Below are 25,403 nucleotides of genomic sequence, written 5' to 3' on the forward strand. Positions count from 1 at the left end.
GCCCGTGGACTCTTTAGTAGCGACCTATGTGACGTATTCACAATAAAAGCTCATCTTTGTAATATTTTAATCCCTGAAAGCAGCTTGCAAAGTGCTTAAGCTTTGAATGTTTACTGCTAAAGTGAGAAAACAAGCGGCAAGCGAAACGAGCCTCTGTCACTTTTCTTTCCCAGATGTACTGTCTTACGCGGAGGAGAACCTGCGCGCCGGGGCCACCCGGCTGGACTGCGTGCGGGCCAGTGAGCAGTGTCTGAAGGAGCAGGCGTGCAGCACCAAGTATCGCACAATGAGGCAGTGCGTGGCCGGCGGGAAAGAGAGCAACTTCAGCATGGTGGCCGGCCTGGAAGCCAAGGACGAGTGCCGGAGCGCCATGGACGCGCTCAAACAGAGCCCACTGTACAACTGCCGGTGTAAAAGGGGTATGAAGAAGGAGAAGAACTGCCTGCGCATTTACTGGGGGATCTATCAGAGTTTACAAGGTTGGTTTAGACTCTTAGTGGAAGTTTTATATTGTTGTTTTTGTGAAAAAAACGACCCCAAGATACAGATATTGATTTGGAACTATGTAACCATCTTCTAATCAAAATATGGACCCGTCTTGTTATGGTATAAGGGTCTACCAAAGCAAATCACCTATTGTTTTCTAAGGGTGCCCCCCCCCCCCCCCTCCCCTCACTCACATGCACACACACACCACCTCCTCAGGGTTTGCAGCTATAACATAAAATGAACTATCCTTTTAAGCTTTCTGATCTGTCTGGTAAGTGGGTGGTGTTAGTCTCCAGCTCCTCCTGTAACTAAAGGGGGGGGGGGGGGGGGGGGCTCTCAGCCTCCTTCCCTTTCTTTCTAGGTCTACAGTGTGATTCTCCCCATTTCTGCTTCCACAAACATTAAGAGAAAGCTACAAAAAAAAAAGTAGCACACAATCAATGTGATCATGTGCAGCTTTCAATCAAATTTGTCCCCCTGCCTTGGTTCACAGACACGGTCCTACAGAGCCTGAGATACTTTTTGACCTCCCAAATCACTTTCCCTGAGGGTAATGGAGTGTGAAGCCCCTTAGCGCTGGCTGTGCCATCTTAAAGTGTTGATCATAGCAGGGGGGCCTTTTAGTCCCAAAACTGCATCCAGCTCATCGCCAGCGAGTTGACTTCCAGTTGTGCAACACAGCTGACCAACCTGCCTAATCAAGCATGTGGCTGTGTGCCAGCGTGGATATCGACTGACCCAAATAACCCGTGTCACATGCAGGCCAGTGTATGGGGTGAAGGATGATAAACAACACAAGAAGGAGGCTGAAAATGTATTTAGCTGTCTGTGTATCTATAACATGCTGTCATCTTTCTTACAGGTAATGATTTCTTGGAGGACTCTCCGTATGAACCCGTGAACAGCCGTCTGTCTGATATTTTCCGCCTGGCTCCCATCATAGGTAAGAATATATATATTTTTTAAAAATCTGCTCCGTGGAGGCTTTCCCTCCATTCCTGACCATTTATTTTTTCATTGTTTCACTGTCACCTGCCTCAGTTGAGATAAGCTCCGAGCTGTGCATGCTCTCATCGAAGGTTATCTGTGTGTCAACTATTTATCCTCCCTCATCATCTCTGCTCTCTGTCTTTCTCTCCCCTCGTTCTCACCCCAGCAATATTGCATGCTGGCTGGAAGTGACCTTGCATGGGGAGGTATAGTTCTGAGTCTCACTGAGCAGTGGGTAAATCTTTCGATGCTGAAGGGGCTCTCTGCTGTTTGAGGTGTATTTTGCTACGGTCTCTGTGGGCAGCTTCCTGTTGTAGCTGTTTGAATCCACTTGTTGAGAAGTGTGTGAGCAGTTCTGTGAGTAACTTGGAAGAGCATGACAAGCGATTTTCTTCAGTTTAGAATTGTGTGTGTGTGTGTGTGGGGGGGGAAAGCCTCTAGATGGCGATGTTATTCCCTGCTTCGCAGCCGCTCGAGCGCTCTGTGGTCCCACAGTTGAGGCTGTTGTGGATATTAGAGAGGCTGACGTATGTATGTGGCGCAATCGTGTTGCTGCTTACATTGTTATTATTACACTGCAGGTGATCAGCGCCGTGACAAATCAAACAGACATGCTCTGCCTCCACATTTTCAAAGAACAAGGCTGATATTGTGACCTCTTTTGAAAGAGAGGTGTCTTTTCTGTTTCCTCTGTCATGTTTTTTTTTTTAAATCTCACAATAGGGCTAATTCGCCCTAAACCAATGCTTCTCTTCCAACCGGGTGAGATCATAATGTGGGTGGCAAGATGCAGATAAAACCAAATCTTGGCCTGGGTTATCGGCTTCATGACCAATTTGCTTCTAAAGAAACGCTGAATGAGAAGCCAGCGTTTCTGTAAAGCCTCATCATTTTTCTTGCTGCTCTGAATAGAAAAAAGAGGAGTACGTTCAAAAGGGGGAAATGCCATATGTTTCTGGCTTTTAGTGCGCCAGCCAGTCCGAGCAAGGACGAGCCGCTCGCAGGCCATCGGTGCCTAAACGCACGTGGCACAGTATCAGAGGCAGGTGCCACCTCTGGATCGTCCAAGCTGTGGGTTCCTGGGACGAGTACAGACAGATTTATGGTCTCATTCCTGTGGTGATGGCAGGCTCTGTAAACACACATTTAAACTGGCTGACAAGTTTGTATTTATTTTTTAAAAAATGCTGTTGAGTAATTTAATAGTTCCTGTCTTTTCTGGCTTGTTACTCCTTCAAATGAAGCAATATCTTAATGTGACCCCTCATATCAAGTTTTGAGCTTAATTATTTTTATCATCACAAATGGTTTGGACTTGGCAGATTTTCATACGCCCAAGAATAAAAAGTTTGAGTAATGTTAATAAATGTTTGGTTTTTAATTTTCTCAGTGTTCCCATGACCCTCTTCCAGTTTATCACAGGACCCTCCTGGGAGGTCTCGAGCAGTTGGTTGGGAACCACCGGATTAATTGACACTTTTTAAGCATGCTCATCCAGATACTGCTTTATGTGCACATATATCTCTTACTCTAATATCCGATCAGCCTGAGTCTGTCATTAAACTGCAGTTATGGTGAGCATGGCTTTTTTTTCTGTGGCGAGTGAATGTGTAATGGTGATGAGCATGGAAAAAATGGATAATGCAAAAAGTTATCACTAGAAGGAGAATAGCCTCTTATCATTAGAGGAGATTCAAAGAGTAGAAGAAGGACAGAGAAGAAGGCTGCAGGGTAAGGGTTAATAAGTGAATAGCAGGATAAGGCTGAGAGGACAGGGAGCACAGGAACGGAAAGCCTGCGCTCGCTCTACCTCTTGTGCACTTTCTGTGGAAATTAAAGGGCAAGATGACAGGAGAAGGATGGAGGAAGGAATGATTAGCGCTTGTTTTTGATCACTCAGACAGCCTTTTGTATTTCACTTCTACAGTACAGTGTGGCACATTGAATTGAGCAAAGAACTGGAAATGGATACAAAAAAGCCACAAAAACACGCACTTTGAAAGGGGAGCAATATGAAAAGTATTCTCCTGCCACTGTCGTTTTTATATTATGCAAATTTAGGTCTTGTGCTGCCAGAACTTTATATTGAAGCATATTATCGTGCAGCACAATACCCAACTTGATTGCATATTTCATTGTCTTTCCACAGGTTTCTGTACATTTTCTTAGGTGCCCTGTATCACGTTCAGGTTCTTACTGAACATATTTTCTTCCTCTTGCACGTGATCAATTTCATGCCGATATATTAAGGACAATGTTTCCACTGATTCATGTGACAAATAACTGAATAAAAGAATTGTATCTTTGCATAATGTGCTCAGGATCTGCGACATCTGTTTGGAATGCAGTTATGATTCAGGTTACTGATCTGTGGTCAGTCTCTGGAGTTTAGAGGCTCTCTGAATGTGTTTTATATTTGTCTTAGTGAGGCAGCGGGACGCGGTGATCCCAGGCTATAGGAACAACAGGCAGCGCCAATGATCCTGTAATTCCATAATCGACCCCATGTCTCTGACTTAAGCCCCTGATCTGTTGTGACACCCATACATACAGTGCACAGATGCACAGGCGCCCTGCACACCTGTTCCCACTGACACTCCTATAGACCTCAGTCTGATTTTATCAGACTGACATGTAGAGCGTCGTCTTAACCGCACAGATCTGCAGTATGTACAACATGAATATACAGTATATGTGAAGAATGCTGAATGGGAGCTCAGATTTAAGCGGAGAGCAGTTTCAGGAAAGCAGACACAAGGTTCTCAGAGTTTTGCACACGTGATCCTATTTATCAGCACACCATTGCTCTCTCCTCCTCATGCCTTCAGTAATCATTGAGTTTTAGTAACTATAAGTCTCTATTAGTTGCTATTAAATATTTAAAAATAGCAAAAAAAATGAAAGTAACACAAAATACATCAAATATTAATGTAACGGTGTGTTCAAAATAATGAAATAATAGTTGTTTGTCCATGCACACAGCATGCAGCAGTGCCTCTGGGTTGTTTTAGCTCAGTTTTTTTCAGATCTTTACCTGGGGCAGAGTCCCTTTACTTCTAGGGAGTCCAGTGAGTTACAATCAAGTGTGAGCTACTTAAAAAAATGAGCCACTGCTGCCGTGGTCACTCAACTTGATCACTGAAGGCCGACCTCTGGATGTAATATCTACGCTGGATCTTTAAGGGTTAGAAATTGCAGAAAGTTCTCATTAGACCTCAAAAGCAATGAGACTAAACGCCTTCTCGTCCAGAACAACGTATCTTTGCTGTGTGGAAGTTACTGGACGTCTCTGCTGGACTAGCAACGTTGCCATGTCTTCCTGTAGGTTCGCCAACCTGTCATGAGGATAGAGCAACCTGTACTCCTCAGTTTCCTTTCTCTTCCAGATATCTCTAAGTTCAGGTGCTTTATCTCTTTCTTCCCATCCGTCTTTAGCAGCTCTGTCTGATTCACTTCCTGTTTTACTTTATTAAAGGCCTCACATGTTCTTCTGCTGTCTGTGGAACCACTGAGACCGCTGCTTTCTCATTAGTAGGAAAAAGTTTGTTGGTTTCATTATACAGAGGTCGCCTGTGTTAGATACAGGTTTGTCTCGCATGTGTTACTTTTTATTTGGATTTATTTTGATGCGTAACCTTTCTTCAAACTGCTTCGAGGTGCTTTGGAAATTGGTAAACAAAAAGGTGGACGTCACCAAAAAAAAAAAAAAAAATTTTCTATCACATGGCGTGAGTCCGTTTAAGCCTAGAGGAAGCAGAGAGAAGAGTTTACATGAAATAGCTGCCTTTTTCTTCACCACTCGCCCATGTTTATGAGTCAGTGATCCATGCAGGAGGGAGCGACGCAGAAACCGAGCGCATTATTCTGAGATTCAACTGAACCTGGAATTACTGCCACACCATTTGGCCCAGGGTGCTGGAAAATCAAAGTGGCCAGGAAATGGATGAATACACAGCCCGGGTGTGTTCTTATTATTATCTTCACGAACAACTGCTGCTACAGGTGCTTTTCGTGTTCCTGTGATAGCTTCTCTTATTTTCTCTTCAGTGGCTCCTTTTGTTTCTTGTGCCTTTAACATTATCTTGTTATTTGACAGTTTCAGTCCGTAAATGCACCGATCAGTCACAACAATAAAGCCTGACAGGTAAATAATATTCATTATTTTGTTAAATTGGTACCTTTCAAGGGGGGGGGTTATAAAGTATTAGGCAGGAAGTGAACAGTCAGATCTTGAGGTTTATGTGTTATGAAGAATCAGAGTGTTTTTGACAGGGTTCATGTAGTGCAGGCTAGACAGCTGGATCAGAGCATCTCTAAGATGGCAGGTCTTATGGAGTGTTTGATTAGTACTTGCAAAAGATTATAAAAGGATGGAGAATCGTTGGAGCAGTAAAAGGGTCAGTGGCTCATCTGTGGGATTCGATCCAACGGCAGAGGTACTACTGAAGATTGAGAGCTCCCAGTGCATCATGGGTTGTATGTATAGTATGAGCCTACTACCCACAGGCTGGCCAGAGTGTCCATGTTGGCTGTGTTTTAGGTCCTGCAATGGACACACGAGCATTAGGAAAAAAATATGCGACTGTGCATGTGTGACTTTTAATGAAGAGACAACAGCAGAATACTGAGGAGGAGGACTTTAGAAATGGTTTGAAAACCTGAGAAAAACTTCAGTGTTGATGTCTAGATTCAAATTCCCTCGATCTAAATATGATCAACAGGTTTTCCCACAGATTTACACGTTTGCTGGAGGATATGCACACCTGTATTTGTGCATGCATTTATAAGTGCAGAATTTGTGCTCTGGGAAAGGAGATGAACTTGCTGTCTAAAATGAATTATTCAGTTCCATTTATAAGTTTCTCCTCTGCAAATATTTTACCCAGTACATGGTGGCAGTTTAATAACTGAGCAACATAATCAGCTGCCTCTCCAGTGAAGTCTTGTCCTGCCGATGGATGCAAACCGACTACCGTGAGCAGTCCAACATCATCGAGTTGGACTGTGTTGCCACAACAACAAGATGGCCAGCTGGTAAAACATGAGATGAGAAGACCTGATGAGCAGCAACTGAACTTTCAAAACTTTCAAAATATAAATAATTGTGGTGGCAGAGTGTAGTTTTGGCTCAGCTGCATGGCAGGGGTGAGGCAGAGGGTTCAGGGGGCAGTGCCAGGAGAGGCTGGCTGGCACAGCTGTCAGCTATTGTCTAATTATGTCTCTTCTATTTACACAGTAGTGCGCCGGGACTGAGGTGTGTAGAGTCCACTTGGACTGGCAACCAGGGAGGCTGCAACAGCTGACCAAACTGACCACACTGGCTATTGTCTAAAAAAAAAGTCATTAAAGACAGTGTGTAACATAAAGAGTAAAGAAAGCAAGCATAACAAGAAAGCTGTGTCTGATTGTGTGTGTTGGGGAACCCACGGCAGTAGAGATGTGTTAGTCTCTGTCTCTCTTCCACAGTGTGTCTTTTGTCCTGTCTCTCTCCCCTCACCCCCAACCGGTCCCAGCAGATGACCCCCCCTCCCTGATCCTGGTTCTGCTGGAGGTTTCTTCCTGTTAAAGGGAGTTTTTCCTTCCCACTGTCACCAAGTGCTGCTCATAGGGGGTCGTTTTGACTGTTGGCTTTTCTCTATAATTATTGTAGGGTCTTTACCTTACAATATAAAGCACCTTTAAGGCGACTGTTTGTTGTGATTTGGTGCTATATAAATAAAATTGAACTGAATTGAATGTGTTACAATAATATTAATTAATATAACTGGATGCCAAAGTCTGTATGCATAAAAGTTTTGTGGAGGGTGCTGGAAAAAGCCTAACCCCACAAATGAGAGGACCTAGAAGGTCTGCCTAATGTCTCTATGCTTTAAAACTACAGAACTCCTTCAGAGGCCTCGTCAGTACGAGGGAGGAACCACAAAATGTTAGTCACATGTATAAATGTTGTGGCTGATCTGTGATTATTAAATGCCTACGTCTCTCCATAAGCTGGACAGCTTCTCCACAATTCTAATTCCTTTTAAAAAGAAATGTAAAAATGTGATGGCCCAACGATTACAAAGCACGATCCCTCTGTTTGCAGATGAGACTGTGTTATTATTGTGTGAGACAAATATTATTTAGTGTGGGCATGATGAGAGGGGAGAGAAACACTGCACTGGGCAGGAAGTTGACACGGACCTTAACCGACCATCAGGCCAGCAGCCAAAGGTGACTTCATGCAAAAACAACTTGCACTGGTTAAATGATCCGGTGGCCGAGGTGGAAAATGGATAAGAGCATCAGAGATTCCAGGAGGTGCGACCTATGAATAAAGATGAGTTTACATAACTGTCGTTTTCACTCTGGCCTGCAGACTGACCCTTTACAGATGATAATTCTAAAGTGATAATATAGTGTTTAGGTTGGCAGCACTTATCTTAAACCGGAGTTTATGCTTCAAAACTTTTTAATAAATTCAACATAGTATGACAGAATTTAAACATTCTTTAAAGCTTTTCTCCTCCGTGTGTTTCCCCACACTTAAATGTCAAGGGCGTCGGGAAGTCTTGCTTAAATTCAGCTGAAGTGTTGGAGGTATTTATCTCCGACCTGTGCATGTTCCAAATTTTCTACAGGCGGCTCTGCAGTAATCAGAAAGTGTGTTCTCTGGCTTGTAATGAATTTATTCCCTGTCGCCATGTATTGATGTCTGCTTGGCTTAAACTCTCTCCTTAAGCTCAGTCCTCCCCTGAGTTGGCTGCTACAGCAGCTCTCTGTATATCACCCACTCACCACTTATAAGCCCCAATACACCAAAGCTCAATATTGTGTCTCTTCCATGTGTCAAGACTTCAAACGCATCCTGTCCTCCTCCTTGCCGAAGTCAACCTTGAAGCGTAGTTGCTGCGACGTCTGCGTATATGTGTGTGTTGTGAGTGTGAAAACATCTGTAAGTGCGTGGCCTGGCTGTCAAGCTAAGGCAGCGCTTCAAATCCCCCTGTGCTGACACACAGTGCTGAGAAGCTGTCAGCACCACTCAACCACTGGCTGCAGAGGAAGTCACTCTCATTATGAACTGCCAATGTTTAGCGATAAGAGTGCCTATCGTTATCTCTTCCCCTGCTTGTGTTTGCGTGTTTGCCTGCTTGCCTGCATCTGTGTGTGTGTGTGTGTGTGTGTGCGGGTGTGTGTGTTTGAGAGTGAGAGATAGTCAGGGAGGAAATGCAGAGGAGTTAAAGGAGGTAGAAACATAATTTATTGTGCTGTATCTTTTGGAGAGAGAGGATCCTGCCTCTTAACTTGATTTTTTTTTTTTAAATTTCTTAGTTGACTGAGCACATTTGCTCCTCTTTTTTTTTCTTCTCCTGCTTCATGCTTATTCACTCAAATATATCTGCAGCTGGGAGTTTCTCTGGGCTTAAGTTTGCATAAAGATTTTAAGGAGTGCATCACTTTTTTTTTTTGGTGATGCACCGTTCCAACAGTCCTGGTGCTAATAAACAGACTGAGTACTGGTGGCCAGACCTTATCCAGGATCACTTTCAGAGGGTGAGCACCTACACTACAGAGCATCCCTGGGAACTACATGCTTTCTGGCCAGCAATTGATAATACAACTTTGTGTTCTTGTAATCTTGCTCTTCACTTTCTCTCTACATTTCTTTGCTATGTTGTGGAAGACTAGTTGCAATTCATGGGAACTGCAGGCAGGGATTTTTTTAAATTTCACCCTGATAAGTTATATTTCTTTGGTTTTTGTCTCTTTTTTAATGCCTATGTCCAGAGCTGCTGTTAACATGGCTAATGTATTATCAGTGGTTCACCACAGTTGCTGGTGCTGCATTTATGACCAATCAGTGTACACTACCTGGACCGACTACAGCTGCGTCTCTCAAAGTTCCTCTTATTCTAAGAAAGTACCAATCCCATAGGATCCTAAGAACAGAGACCTAACAACTGCGTAGTCCCTACAATGCAGACACAGATAAAAGGGGTTAATACCTCGAACAATTAGAACTATAAAAATGTCCAAAATCCCTTAAGACACCCCCAAGTTATTAAAAACCTCAAAAGAAGCCAGTGGATGTATTTCACAAACACCAGGACAAAGGACACACTGAGGGACTGAGTAATGGTTCATGACATAAACAAACATCTGCCGATCACGTTTCGGGTGATCATGTGTTTTTCTGGGAACAAACCGAACAGCTGATGAAGTCACGAGTTTCCTGCTTCAGTTTCAGTGTCGCAGTCATGCACGTCTGACCTCATCAGCATTCTTAAAAATCCTTTCCATCATTTCTCAGAAAATTACTTTACCTGAATGACTCACGTCCCCGGAGCTGTGATCATTCAGGCTTCTTAGAAAGGGAGTGCTTTACTTTATCAGCATATTTATTTGCCTAAATTGTTTTTTGCAATTACATTTAGGAGTATGTAACTGCTGACTGGATTATGGTCATAGGCATTGTGTCGAAAATACACCAGGAGATGTATTGGAGTCACGGGGAGATGGTTTGAGTGAGCCTAAAAAGTAAATTGCATCTTAAACCGACACTGAGGCCTAAAAGCCAAGGTTAACTAAAGGAAACTGGTTTTAATTAAAAACAAGTAAAGACATCGTCTCCAAGTCACAATCTGGAACACTTTTTAGACACAAATAATTGTGTTATCCTGTTAAATTATCACAGAGCGCGGGTGGATCTGCATGTTTGATTTGGCAAAGGTATTATTTTCAAATTTTACCCAGGCTTGAGATGGGCACTAGGAGTACATTAGCTTCAGCATCACTGAAACAACTTTACTGACCTCCGAAAATGTTGTTTAGTGTTATGAATGTTAACTGTTTCAGCTGTGAGGGCTGTGTGTCTGTCAGCTGGAGGAGGTGAAGACTGCACTGTTTCACTGCTGTGGAGAATGAGTTTCTGATCCTATAATAATTTTTACTATCAATTGGTGATCAATCAGTTATCATTTTGTGATTATTTTACCCCAATAGTCTGCTCTATGGTTGTAGTCCAGAGTGAATGGGGCCCTATGGAACTGTAGCTCCCCAAAATTCATGGGATAAACTTTTTTTCTTTAGTAATATTTTTTTTTTTTTGATAGAAAAGGTCAAAATAATTATGGTTTAAACACACATCTACGTTTCTGTCTTAGTTAAACCATACCTCTCCTGTCTACTTATTCTTTTTAAATGTTTCCATGAAGAAAGTAAATCCTGTAAATGCTTAACCAACCAATCAGCACGCCTCAGCAGAATCCCAGTAAATTTATTCTGTAAGAAAAACTAAAGTGTTGTTTTATTTCAGTTTGGATATATTATCAACACTGCATCTGCAAAACTAAAATAAAATCAGGGCTTTTATAGTCTACAAGCATACGGTATTATTTTAGCTATTTAGCTCAATTTACTCCTTTGGAAGTGTGCGCGGGATTAATAGGAAGTCTTAGAACATCAGCATGTTACTGTAACATTGACCTGCTAACTCTTAACATTCCAGCATATGTTTATTATATTAAAGTTTTAGACAGCATTTATCTTTAAACAGCACGGTACTGCAACAGTTAGCACTATTCCCCTACAGCACGAGGGTCGTGGGTTTGAGTCCTGCTACTTATTGTTTGTGTTGAGCTTCCGCTGGTTTCCTGCACGGTGGGGATCCAGTGCTCCTGATATCTGCAGGAAATAACTTCCCTTGTTTTATTCCCTCAGTTTTGTTCATGATGTGTTTCTAGTTCACATTCTTGTGCAAGTCTAATATATTATTAGTTTACATAAGAAAATAACTCATTAGATATGCTTGTCCCACCCTCTGCACAGTCGTTTTTGTTAAAGACTTCCAGATCCACTGCTGACATTCTGATCCCTGTTCCTTGAAGGCTAATCAATACGCCGTTGTGTTAGATTGGAAACTTGAGGCTGTGTCTACAAGAATCTATTGATCGCTCTCCTTTTGCGCGGCGGTTCCCTCTGTCTTTACTGCCCCGGCTCTTCCGTTTAGGCTGGGATCAAAGGCTTTATCCTGCACCGAGCTTGGAGGTGTACAGTTCCACACCGAGCTCCGCTCTTCAGGACTCAGCCAGTTGGGGGTTTGTGTTTTCACTGACCTTGTCTCTTCTCTGTATAGCTGACATTTTTAGTCTAACATGTATGAATACATATTTAGTTAAAAATAGATGGATTTGGGGAGGGAGAACAGGCAGATTCGCTGAAAATCCGTCTACATTGTGGAAGACAGATTATTCTGATTCAGTGCTAGCTGTCAGCTCACATTGTAAAATGTACTATATTATGCAGCAGAGATGAAACCCAGTACAGATTTAATCCTCAAGGCAAGGTCAAGAGAACACCTTTATATTCCAAGTCTGCAGAGTTCTTTATTTTTAGACTTTAACATTCCAACCAGGCTTTTTAAAAATTTTCCTGCCCATACAGCGACATGTCAGCTGGCCACTTAATTCAACACACTGTTTCAAAAATGACTGATCCAGCTGTGGAGCTACTGGCAGAAGAATTCTAACAGCAGCCATATCATCGGGTTGCCAGTCCAATCGTTGGCTGTCGCACCGTGGGCCAAGAAAATCATTTAGTTAAAGGTGACCAGATTTGAGTCCCTCTGAGAGGTCTTTGATTGGATGTGAAGTGGAGGGGTGATTCATCATAGTTAATAAACGTGGTTGACAGCTCAAATCAGCAGGTGGGAGCGAGTGCCAGGTCTGCCTCCCATTGCTGCTTTATACTGCATGCAAATACGGACAATTAACTTTTCACATACACAGCAGCAGACACCTACGCTGATTGTTATATACGGCTATGAGTGCACATGCAGTCAAGCAAGACTCACAAGCAAAAAAATATAGTTATGACTGCACAAGGTTTCAGGAAATAGCAGTTCTCAAAAAAGAGTTGCGTGGTGGGATTTTAAAGAATCTGTGATGCAGTGTGAAAACCCTTTTTAGCATCATGTAACAGTACATATGAAAATAAACCTGAGCAGATGTTGCTTGCTGAAAGTGTAAATTACACATATTTCCCTTGAACCTAATACTACATATCTTAGGATCTAGAAGTCCAAAAAAAGCACGAGTTGCATTCTCATTTATTGAATACAATTATTCATTAGCACACATTTATTTACTGAACTTCATCAAACATGTTTTTTTTCAACAGGGCACTTCCTTTAAATCTAATTTAAATGAAAAACGAACCCCAATCCAATGTTAGAATTATTTTAGTTTATTTTTTATAGAGTTGGATACCTCTCACAGTTAAGCTCATATTTACTCTTTCCAAATTTAAGCTAATTTTAACCTAAATGTGCCGCCAAGTAATGCTCACAAAGCTGTCTGCTCCTATTTTTAAGTCTTGCATCGCTCACCAAATTCACACACATTTAAACTATGTTCTAAATCAACATTCAGGAGGAGATTGAGTCAATGCGGTGTAGTTAATAATGATGTGTTATAATCACATTGTGTTTTGCTCAGCTGGCTGAGGCGTGACTGACCACTGGCAGGTGCGCCAACGCCACGGCCTTGTGTTAAGCTGCTGCTCTAAGCCCTCAGCTGCACACAGTCAACTCGCAGGATTAACTCGCCTCGGCTCCGGCCGTCGGGGCTTTCACTTGTGCCGGTGTGTCTTAATGGAATTTCATACTCTCCCAAAGCAAATGGGACCGCAATGAGCTATAGCATTTCATTCTTTTATAGAAGTGGATTTGTAAAGTTATTCTGCTTCCCTTGCTTGCAATTTCTGGAATTTTTGACCTCTTTATGTCCAAGTTTAAAACTAGAGATAATGTTTAAATCAAGGAACGGCTTTCAGGAATTTTAGTAGCAATTATGTGGGAACTTTTCTTCGTTTTGTCTTTGAGAGAGCGAAACTGTACGAGAGCAGTTCTGTTATTTCTGAACGGTGTTTCTTCTGCTCTACAGCTGCCAAGGTGAAGTAGTATTTTTTGCAAGAATAAAAAAAAAAACAGAGAAAAAAATGTTACTGTGGTGTTATTTTATTTTCATCATTCAGTAGTTACACTTGTCATTATTAAGCTGGTTGTGATCATCGTGCAAGTTCTCAGCTAAACATAGCTGAGTCAGCAGTTTAAGCACCTCTTTTCTGGTTCGTCTAGACTCTTTTTTTTTTTCTACAAAACTTTTTGCTTCCGAGTAGTACGGCAGTACAGATTTATTTTTCGTGCTCTGTATGCTTTTTCATTTCCCCATTGGTCAATTGGAAATGGAGTTTACACTCAGCCCCCTGTGATCATGTTTGTCAACAGCCACAGTGTGTCTGACTAAAGCTGTGGAGAATAATAGCTTTGCCCCTTTTTTCTCTCCTTTCTCCCTTTGTGCTTCTGCTTTTGATCACAGAACAGCAGCATCCCTGAAAAGCAAACACAGCCTTAAACAGATACACATAGCCAAGACCCCCACCCCCAAACACACACACACACACACACACACACACACACACACACACACACACACACACAAATGTTAGGGAATGCATGCACCCGCTGGCGCCCATACACACAGACAGCATCCAGCTGAGCTCTTGTTCTGTGCGAGTCTTTGCTCTCCATGATGTTAAATGAGGGCATTGATACATAAATTTGCATTTGTTTCATCCACAACCGTTCTTCTAACAAAAAATCCATAACTGTGCTCCTCCAATTTGCCAGCCAGTGTCAGACGCTTCTATTCTTGACTTGTTTCATGTGAGGCGAGTGTGATTGTTTGATTTGGTTTCATGTACACCTCTTCACTCATGAGTGGGCGAAAGAAAAGGGAGGAAAGATCCCCACCAAAACAACTGCAGATTGTCAGTTGGTAGTTTAGGTAAACACCAGCCGGTTGTTAGCTTATTGCGATGCCACTGAGCAGGTACAGTACAGAGCAGCGTCTGGACCAATTGTGATTCCCTTGATTAAAGAGCTTCTTCTTTCTGTCTGCTGCAGATAAGAACTATACTCCCTCAGTGATGTTACAGGCTACAGTTCCTCTTTCCTTACTCTCTTCTGTAGAATACTGAGCTGTCTTAGACTTCTTCCTTTTCTAAAACCTAGCGTAACAAGACACCTTGCACCTTTGTGTTCCTTCTGCCCACCTAGAAAACACCCAGAATGACGTGAATGCTCACCTCCGGTTCTTGTTCTCCTTTCCCCTTTGATCTGTAAGTTTCCCTTTTATCATCTTGACCTCCCTGTGACCTTTGTGAACCCTGGCGGATGTTGATTGGCGGTCCTGAATGAAGCACATCTCTTACAGAGGGTGGGGAACCTTGGAGCGCCTCTGCCACTGCGGCTCCAGGCAGGGGGGGCACCCAGGGCAGGGTATCCCAGGGCAGAGAGCCCGCTCTGGGCAGAGGGAGCCCTTCCTCCACGGAACTTCAGGATCCCAGTAGAAACAGGAGAGCTCATCCCAATTGGGCCATTCTGGGTAATGAAATAGAGTTGTGTGTGTGTGTGCATGCGTGTGTGTGTGTGCATGCGTGTGTGTGTGTGTGTGTGTGCATGCGTGTGTGTGTGTGTGCGTGTGCGTTTGAACATGCATGATTGTTTTCTACAGATAAAATCAGAAAATATTCAAATAGCTGGTTTAGGATTTATCTGTCATCCAATGAGGTGTCTTGTAGTTTATCTGTATTTAGTGTAAAGATGTAATATAATCAATTTGAATCAATTTTCCTCATAAAATCAATTTTCCTTGGATCTGTTAAGATATTAATCCTGATTTTATCCACACTAGTGACTGATTAAGCCAGTTATAGAAATTTCATTCCCTTGGGATCATGGGAGAGAGATGTCAGTCCTTCAGCCTGTCTGTCCGTCTGTCTGCTTAGTCAGCTGTGTCAGAGGGAGCTGACATGTCCTTCAAGAGAACTTCCACAACAGATGGAAAACCCAGGAGAAGATGTGGAAAGGGATGGGGAGGTGGCAGGAGACAGTGAGAAGTGGGAGGGGTGAAAAAAAAGGAGAGGATGTGTCATATTTTGATATTCCCACTGTGCCATTTTGGCTTATGAATTTCCATTTTAGAGGGCAGTCAATGTCTGTGACTGCTACATTAGTTTTATGGCCAAAAACAGCTTATTGCAGTGAGGGAAATATTTCATTTTGCATCAGGGCCTTCCAAAAAGTTAACTCGCTATGTCTTTGTGAACGAATTTGCGATTCATTGCAATCTGGGGTAAATATGCATCCGGAGCGTATATGTAGTCACAGATACAGGCACGGCCGGACTGCAAAAGCACAGTCATTTATTACTGACACTGCATGCGCACCATCACAGACCATCACACGTGTGGATGCACATCTGCTTGCTTGCACAACTAACCAGAGACGCACACTCCCTGGCAAATGCTGCAAGTCTTGCTGCAGGGGGGATAACAGCAACAAGCTGAACGAGGCTGAATCATGCTGAACTGTGTGTTCTGACTAAAACCTCAGGAGCAGCGTGCATCTTCTCCTGATTTCACCAGGAGTTTTCAGTCCACCTGCTTTAATGTGTGTTTTTCATTAAGAGAAGGAGGACATTTGAATGAGCGGTTTCTGCTTCTGAACACTTTATGACTCGATGCATTTATGCCAACATGTTTCCTTTTTGTGCAGTAAGAAACAGAAACACAGTAAAAAAAAAAATCAGCCTGGTGCAGAACTGCAACATCTATCTGAATCTATCAAAAAAGTAAATGACTGGAGTGGCAGCTCGTTAAGCCATGTTGAGTATCCCGCTTTATGTAATTATTCACACTTTTTTTATATTATAATTTTTTCAGTATTTTGAATTTTGTTCTTTAGCCTCAAGTAGAGTTTCTGTCTGTTTTTCACTCTTTATCCCTGCTTCAGTGAGTGACCTTAAAAAACAGCCCGAGAGCGAGAATCAAAATGAGCTGTAGTGGTCAAGTAAGCTGACACACACACACACACACACACACACACACACACACACACACACACACACACGAGCCTTTACTTTTGTAAAGAGCTCTCAGTATAGGAGCAAACTCACAGAAAGATGTTAACAAAGCATCTGTAGATAGTAAAGTAAGCATCTGACTGTTCTGCCTGACTGTACAGAGTACACTAGAGGAAACTCGTACTTCTATAGCAATATTCATGCTCGGCTAAAAGAGACACTGTAGACTGTAGTAGCACTAATATACTAACAAATGCTCAAAAAGGAAGTGGCTCTGTATGAACACTTGTTATTTTTATCAGCACGCTGGCATATGAAAATGCAGCTATGTGTAAATGGTTCTTAAAGCTTTATGGCTCTAGTTTGTCATTGAGTTAGTATTGAACCTATTGGTCAGTAGTAAATGGTGCAGACCGGTCAGACTGACGTGGGCTTTGGTTGCACGCTGGTAAACAATCATCTGAAGAGCAAAAGCAGGAGTACATTTGTGACGCAGCACGTGAAAACCAGGCCAAAATTTTCATTCTTTCTTTTTTTTTTTTTTTTTTTTCCTGAAATGTAAAAACTAATAAATTAACATGAAAAAAAAACGAGATTTTATGTATCTGTTTATTTTCTATGAACTTTTAACTTGAAGCCAAACTGTGTCCGACCTTTGAATTGTTGCGGTTTAGCAATGATGCAGATAGATAGTCACTTGTAGCACGCTTGTAAATGATCCAGCGTCTGATAAAAATGTCACTGGGTTTACGAGAAACCATCAATCAGTCGCGATCCACGCGGCGTAATCGCCACAGGCTCAACAAAGAAAAGTCCCCAGCATCGCACACAGATTTCACCGGCTGATTGGTCAGCACCGGGAGGTGGACTTGGGGCCAATAGTGGTTTGTTTATGTTATGCATAAGAAACTGTTCAATAAACTGCATTTTTCAGACATAGATTTAATAGATATTGCAGACAGCGATGTTAATATACACAAACACTGGAAATATTGGAAAGCCTGGTTCTTGATTGCACCATTGTTTGGCTGTTAATTTATGCAGCTGGCATTCTTGGTCTGTGTCTTTGGCCGGCTTTTTACATGCTGCGTCACATTCAACAAAACTCAATCACGGAGCCACTCTGGCTATTGTATGACTGCAGTTTAGCTTTTACCTGTCTAAGACAGGAACAGGAAGTCCTGGCCCAAAATCTTGTGAGAACTCCAGAATCCCTAAAATATTGGGCTTTGTGCCCAGAGTCATCAAACAATAGATGATGTGTTCCCTGGCTGAAGATGATGTAAATGTATATACGGTTCTTCACTGGCTCACAGCTTTGTAGTACTTTCCAATGGGCACAACTGCTCTATCTCTTTCTTCAGACACTTTTACTTTGACAGAGTGTCTCAGAGACATTATGCAAAGGCTTATGCTCTGTGTGTGTGTGTGTGTGTGTGTGTGTGTGTGTGTGTGTGTGTGTGTGTGTGTGTGTGTGTGTGTGTGTGTGTGTGTGTGTGTGTGTGTGTGTCAGAGAGAGAGAGAGTGCATATTTATGTCTGTGTATCCTCAGGGATGCTGGTGTTCAGATTAATTAAAAACTTCAATCCCTCTGTTCTCTGACAGGAATATGGATGCGGCTGAGGGCTTAACTGTAAATACCGTTTCTGCAAAATTGTCATTTAAAAAGATTCGTCGTCTCAGGTGATAATTGTCATTTATGACGCTGCAGAGAGGATTTGAAAAAGAAGAAATAAATGGACTTTGTGAACTCTTTTCCGTTCTCCCATGAGACAAACATGAAGTTATTTCACTTAGTTTAGTTTTAGTTTTCTAACCTTCTGCATTTATCAAAACAAGCAAAAAATCTCTGCCGTACTGTGTAAAATGACCGTCTATGTCATCATTTGACTTTGAAAAATAGAGGAAGATATAACAAATGGCTTAAAAAAATGAAATGATAAAAATACATTTTCAAAACAACCACAAAATAGCAGCATAATAAAACAGATAGATTAAACTTAAATATTGCCCTCAGAAAGCCAGCTGGGTATGACCAGCTGCTCTGCTATCACACATCAAAACATCACCATTAAAGATATACACTATTTTTCCAAAGGTATTCACTCACCATCCAGATAATTGAATTCAGGTGTTTCAGTCACTTCCACGGCCACAGGTGTATAAACCAAGCACCTCGGCATGCAGACTGCTTCTACAAACATCAGTGAAAGAATGGGTCACTCTCAGGAGCTCAGAGAATTCCAGCGTGGTACCGTGATAGGATGATACCTGTGCAACAAGTCCAGTCGTGAAATTAAATTAAATATTCCACAGTCAGCTGTTAGTGGGATTATAACAAAGTGGAAGCGACTGGGAATGACAGCAACTCAGCCACGAAGTGGTAGGTTACATAAAATCACAGAGTGGGGTCAGAGGATGCTGAGACCCATAGTGCACAGAGGTCACCAACTTCAATTGCAATCCTAATTTTTTTTTTTTTTTTTTTTTTTTTTTTTAGGGCTCCTCATGTTTCTTGTGGCTGAAAATTCAAACCCAATTAAATCCAAAGTTTAAAAAAAAAAACACTGGGATGAGCAGGTTCTGGTGCAGGCTGTTTATTAGACATCTTAGTTACACAAAACACAGACAGTAACAAAGTTAAGACTGAGATATACACACACACACACACACACACACACACACACACACACACACACAGAAGAAGAGAGAAACACAGAGACAGAAAAGGATGCAGAAAACAGGAAAAGAAAAAAGAGGAGAGGAAAAAGAGAAGCAAAAAGACAAAGAGCGGCCAACATTTATATCTTAAACATGATAACTGCCCACTTGCCTTTGACCCCTCCTAATTTACATAAAGTCTCAACCCAGGAAGCTTGAACCCCAACCAATCACCTGTTGAGGCTCTGCCAACTCTTGTCCCATGTGGGCTAAAGAAACAACGTCACCAGGGTACCTCAATGATTTACAGCAGCTCTGGCAGGCGTCATAATGAAGGATCTTGTTTCCATTAAAACCTCTTCTATTCTATGTTACAAAAACACAGGCAGGTCTGTGGAACTTCATTTTGGAGCGTACCTGTCATAAGACTTCCTAAAATACAACATGAGATGAAACAAAGATGTTCTTGCATCCCACCAAGGCCTTAAGCACATGTGAGCATCAGATATAACAGTCCTTACCTTTACCCCAATAACATGAACGTATTCAGTGTTCATTAATTCAGTGTGTGTGAGACTAATACACTTTAATACATGATATAAAAATAGTGACAGTAAATATCAGTATAAAAGTGATTAAAAAAAAAATCCCCAACACTACAGACGTCCAACCTTCATGTGGCCTTCAGATCAGCTCAAGAACAGTGTGTAGAGAGCTTCATGGAGTGGGTTTCCAGGGCCGAGCAGCTGCATCCAAGCCTTACATCACCAAGCACAATGCAAAGTGTCGGATGCAGTGGTGCAAATCATGCCGCCACTGGACTCTAGAGCAGTGGAGACGTGTCCTCTGGACATCATATTAAAGCCTATGGATTAAGAATGGGATGTTACTCAGGTTCATATGGGTTATATAGTGTATGTTAGACAACCTTAAACATCATGTTGAGGCCTGTCACTGGATTAGATCAGATCAGAGCTCAAAAGTGTCACCTCAGTGAAGACTTTCTAACCACACCACATGATCTTTTTAACTGTAACTGAAAAGGTGGTTTAGTGATGCAACCCTCTGGATGTATGACATCAGTGTTTTACTGCATCAACCACTATGAGGATTTCTTTCTTTCCCCCAAAATCTGTCATGTGAAGAGCAGCCGTGTGTCAGATTCAAAACAGAGCCCTCGGCTAGCGGCATCACCTTGGGCTCTTTGTTCTTGTTCTTTTCAGGCAGGTCAGAACGCTTTCTTAAGCCAGGAATAGTTCAGCTTTTCACCCAAAAACAATATGAAAAGGTTTCTTTTGCACAAAAGCACATCATAAACAGAAGCTGAGTTTTGCAGTTCCCGGGGAACTGACAGTTTGAGATAAGAACCAGAAAGAAGGTGAAATTAGAAAGTTGGAAAAGTTGAGTGTTATTTTACAGTGTTGTCACAAACAATGAGTCTAGAGCAATTTTCCCAGCTTTTAATAATTCTTGAAGTTCTTTTATACATACACAAGTCCAGTTTTGGACATGATTTAAAGCTCGAGTATGTTTAGTCAGATTTAACCTCGACTTTCAGTGAATTTCAGACAGCTTGAAATGTTTAAGACTGCAGAATCTTTACCTTGATTATGTGACTGATGCAATGATCACCACTCTCCATAATACATGCTCTCCTCTCCCCTAAGTTTGGAGAAGAAAAACACTGACTCATGTGAGCATACCAGGGGAATTCTTCACAATCCTCTTTACCCCCCAGAACACACACTCATCTTCTTATAGCATTGTCATCTCTAGAGATTTAGCCACCGGTGCGCTGTCTTTAGGATGAGCTATTATCATTAAACGAGAAAGCCTAAAATGTCCTCCCAAACTGAATGAGTCATGACTGTGTGAAAGAGAGAGCTTATTTTACATCAGCATTCTTAGTGAGAGGAGCTCATGATGGGCCACGCCCGGAGCGTTTATTCTCCCATTCCATTCTTAGAGACTTTGCACACTTTTTACAGCCTTAATATAAATACTGATGATTAATTAGAAACACAGCTCTGAGGTAAATCTATTGTTTTGCTCTGTAATAGTGTTAAATGCTTTAGATTAGCAGTTTTAGACCAACTTTAAGAAAAAAACAATCTGCATAAACCAAATGGGGGATAGAGGCAACAGAAAGAAAGACATTAAATTGTATTAAGTGTCAAGGTTTGCTAAAATACCTGCTTTAATGTCATCTGTCTCTACTGAAAAGTTCAAAGTGTTCAATACAAAAAATGGGGATAAAATATGTATTTACTGACTGTATTTGGAATTTGGATGTATTTAAGTGTATTGTACATGAACACAGAATAAATTAGCTAAAGTTTAGCTTGAATTGAAGGACAAAAAATAAATGAACACACTATAAACCACACCCAAACCTTGTTTATTGGTATCGATGTGTCTTAAATTTGTCATAATTTTTTATTGGACCTCAGCAAAAAAGCTTTTGGCATTGCTCTGGCCAGTGGTTACGTGATGCTAACGAAAAACATTGACCACATTAGCCAACCACATTAATATAAACAAACCTGCCTGAGAAGCAGAGACTTACCCCCTTAAAATCTGACTGAGCTGTCAGAGGCTGCCATTTTTATTTCCTCAAAATGCCAAAATGTGTTCGGCATGCCACAATTTTGGTTTCAGGCTACAAAGTCTTTATGCTCTCCTGACAATCTGTAAACTAACCCAGTGTTTATGATGCTAAAATCCTTTGTGGTAAAGAGACCCAGTTTCCGACATATGGAGGAAAATCACAAGCCGAGCCTCAAAGGATTTAGAAAGTTTACATCAAATCAAAATAATGTGATTATATTTGGATGAAATCGCCATTTGTATCCAAAAGTGTTAATTTCGTTGACGAACAATTTTCGTCATAGTTTTCCTCAACGACCCTTTTTTTTTTTTCCATGACTAAAACGAGACGATAACTAAATAAAAACTACCTAAAAGGATTAAAAACCATGATGAAATTAATTGACACTTTCGTCAATGAATGAAAACGAGACGAAAATGCTTGTCCGGATGACATCCAATCAGAATTGATTTAATTTTGTGACAGGGCGGGACAAGTTAGGAAAACGTCCAATCAAACGCACAATTGCACAAATTTGCTCTAAACCCGGGAAGACCAAACTAGCCTGTGATTGGTCGTTCTTTCCGGTAGAACTAAGTTATGTAAACAATGTCAGCAGGGAGAAAGAGAAGAGCCGATGTATGGACACATTTGTCCTTTGACGTTGTGACAAACAAAACGATGTGAAAACCATGTGGGGCGACTATCTCGGGTAAAAACACGACAAATCTTAAACGACATCTGCAAACCAGTCACCCAGATCTCCATGCAAAGGTCAGCATTTTAATGTCATGCAGGGTAAAGTGTTTTCCCAGTTTAGCATTTGTGTTTAGAGAAAATCTCCACACCGCGGTGGATTAGCCTTTATAATCTTAGTCCTGAACACTGCTCTGTACCTTTCAGAGCGTCCTGCTGTAAAACGCTCGGATTATCTCAGTAAGGTGGTGTTAATGATAAGGTGTGTGGAAGCAGGTGAAACGCTAATGTTAATATTATTAATAATATTCCATAACTTTTAATAAATGTTTAATTTTGTGTAAGTGTGTATAATGACTAATTCAAGGGAACTGAAGAAAAAGCATTTACATTTTACACCCTTTATATTTTAGTCGACTAAATCGACTATATTCTAGTCAACTAAAACTAGACTAAAACTAAAACTGTTCAGATGACTAAATTATGACTAAAACTAAATCACATTTTCATCAAACGACTATGACTAAAACTAAGTCAAAATTTGCTGTCAAAATTAACAGTGGATAGTATCCAAATGTCTAACCTGAGCAAAATTTTTGAAAAGCTATTCAGTTCTCTGCCTACAACGTGTATTTGATCCAAAAATGATCGAAAACAAAGACGAGCGGTTCATCGGGCAGAATCCAGGGTGATGGGAAGATAAATGCCAGACTGCTGGAGATGCATATTTAAAGAGGTTTCAGAAAACCAACAAACTTTATTAAGCAACATTGCAAAACAGGGCAGGGTCAGTTACATGACATTATAGTTCTGTGTTTACTTAAGACCGTCTTCGGCTCTTCTGCACACCCGCCCCCTCTTGCATTATTTGCTCAAGCAGAGCAGCACAGGTCACTGAGCGTGTCGTGAGCCCCGAAGGTAACCGTGGCAATCGGCTAACCAGGCGGGAAGGAGATACCCACCACCGCCCCCACAGGTTACTGGCACCGAGCCTCAAAGACCTCGCAAAATGTCACACGGACTGCCCTTCCTTCTGACCCAGACTCGGAGTAACGCTGATGCACACATGTGTACTTTGTGCACATGCATGCTCAAAGACACTATAATGGTAAATAGCATTCCAGGACAGCTTGAAATAACACATGCAAAGTATTATGAGAATTAGAGCTGGCATGACCGTACCACCTTAAGGGAACGGAGGGTGATGTTTGTGCATGTGTGTTGATGCTGCTGTTATTCATAAATTGAGACAGACATGGTGCGAGTGGTTTTAAGGTCAAATAAGATAGTAAACAGAGAAGCTTGCTGACCCCAGGTCAAATTACTGGAGGCTGTCAGACAGGACAACTCGCTGAGTGAAATTTGTTTTTCAGAAGTCTGAATCATGTTATTTTGAAATAAAAAGATAAGTATTATCCTGCTGATTTGAGATAAAGAAAGTGGCAGACAGAGACAGACATGGGGGGAGAAGAGGCAGTGAAAAAGACAGACGCCCGCTGTCCCTGCCATGTCTGTCATTGTGTCTGTGTCTGTCATGTAGGCACTCTGCTGTGGTCACTCACAACTTGTACTTCATCCATTATTCACAGCTTTACGTTGCCTGAGAGCAGGGTACTTATCACTGTCCAGCCAGAGGGAGGGAGAGGTGAAAGGGACATACTGTGCAATTGGACCAGCGTGAGAGCTGCACAGCCAAACATGGTAATGTGCATCGTGGGCATGTGTGTGCGCGTGCGTGCAGGTGTTTGTGTGTGTGAGCACGGAGTTGGCCTTGTTTTGCGCACTGCAGAGAGAAAGACGTCCTGACGGGTAATTCACAATACTCTGCTGTTGGGCCTGCGGAGCATATCCGTTTAAATCACTGATGTTGGCACGCCGCACACACGTACATACATTCCCACCAGAATCCTACCTCTGCTTCATTTTGTGGACTGAAAAATGAGTGGGGGCATTTCCTTCCCGCTGATATCAGTATGCCGTAACAATGGAAAGCCTGCAGTGGTTCAGACCCCGGTGGGCACTTTGACGTGGCTCCGCAGAGCTATTCTGGCTTTCTACATTGTGTTCTTGACAACAAGCTGATGGACTTGGTAAGTAAGTAGCCAGAAATGTTGGTGGGAGTTGATGGCATTGTAGCTACGACTGAGCTGAGGAGATTTTTAGGTGTTGATCTTTTATGGTATAAGACGCCCAAAAGTGGTGTTTCAGTGGTGAGAAGAGCATGATTTAGTGGAGCTGACAGGTTTTATTGTCATTTCAGATATAAGCAAGTACACACTGAAATGAAACAACTTCTCCAGGGACCAGGGGTGCTACATAGAACAATTTATCATTTCTAGGTACGCATTACAAAGTGGATTATTATAATTTATGTAACTCCATCCATTCTGAGACATAAGAGACCAGGGTTAAAAAGTCCACATCTTTAATTCAGTAAGCCAAAGGTTAATAACAGGTGATCAGCTAACAAAACTGACAATTACGGCAAGGGCTACGCAAAAAGATACGATTCAGAAATCAGGACGAATTAGTCAAATGAATGTATAAGCAAGAGGAAAATGACCAAAATGAGGAAGCATGAAGTATTAGGAAAAATGACAGGACAATCTGGCTACATGGAGGTTAACAACTGTTGATAAATGTACTTAAAGTAGGTTTGAAACAGGACAGAGTGCAGAAGTAACTGACAGGAATGGACCAGTGGTTACAACATAAAACAGCAAATGACCCGAGAAGTAAACACAACCAAAATCCATAACATGTTACCTGCATGAGGGAAAAAAAAATCTGTGCTTGCACATCAATTACCTGTTCTTAGTGTGTATGGAAGGTGGAGAAGCTCTGTGGAGACAGGTGGAGAACGCATGTCCTCCTTATTAGCTCTGAGCTTTGTGCTGATGTCTGGGTGTTTACATCATATTGTTAACGCCAACAGTGCATCTCAGGATTTCTGGCGCAGTGCAAACATAGTGTAACAGATTACTTTCTTCAGGAAAGTAAAGTATTTATTAATGCAGTTAAAAAATATATATATTTGTGATATATGTATTGAACCCAACTCTGCCTGGAACTTAAAT

General features: G+C 41.8%; 1 protein-coding gene across 2 annotated transcripts in view; it reads left to right on the forward strand.

Moving 5' to 3' along the window:
* gfra1a (gdnf family receptor alpha 1a) overlaps positions 1-25,403 on the forward strand; it is a 103,463-nt gene that overhangs the window by 809 nt on the left and 77,251 nt on the right. The window contains exons 2-4 of one of the 2 annotated variants that reach the window (XM_030748337.1): positions 174-479; positions 1,352-1,432; positions 14,733-14,903. In XM_030748337.1, the coding sequence (XP_030604197.1) occupies positions 174-479; positions 1,352-1,432; positions 14,733-14,903 (558 nt within the window). The remainder of the gene's footprint in view (positions 1-173; positions 480-1,351; positions 1,433-14,732; positions 14,904-25,403) is intronic. The other variant, XM_030748338.1, reaches the window with a different exon arrangement.

Source organism: Archocentrus centrarchus, chromosome 15 (assembly GCF_007364275.1).
Source record: "Archocentrus centrarchus isolate MPI-CPG fArcCen1 chromosome 15, fArcCen1, whole genome shotgun sequence".
In the NCBI taxonomy this organism is placed as follows: Eukaryota; Metazoa; Chordata; class Actinopteri; order Cichliformes; family Cichlidae; genus Archocentrus; species Archocentrus centrarchus.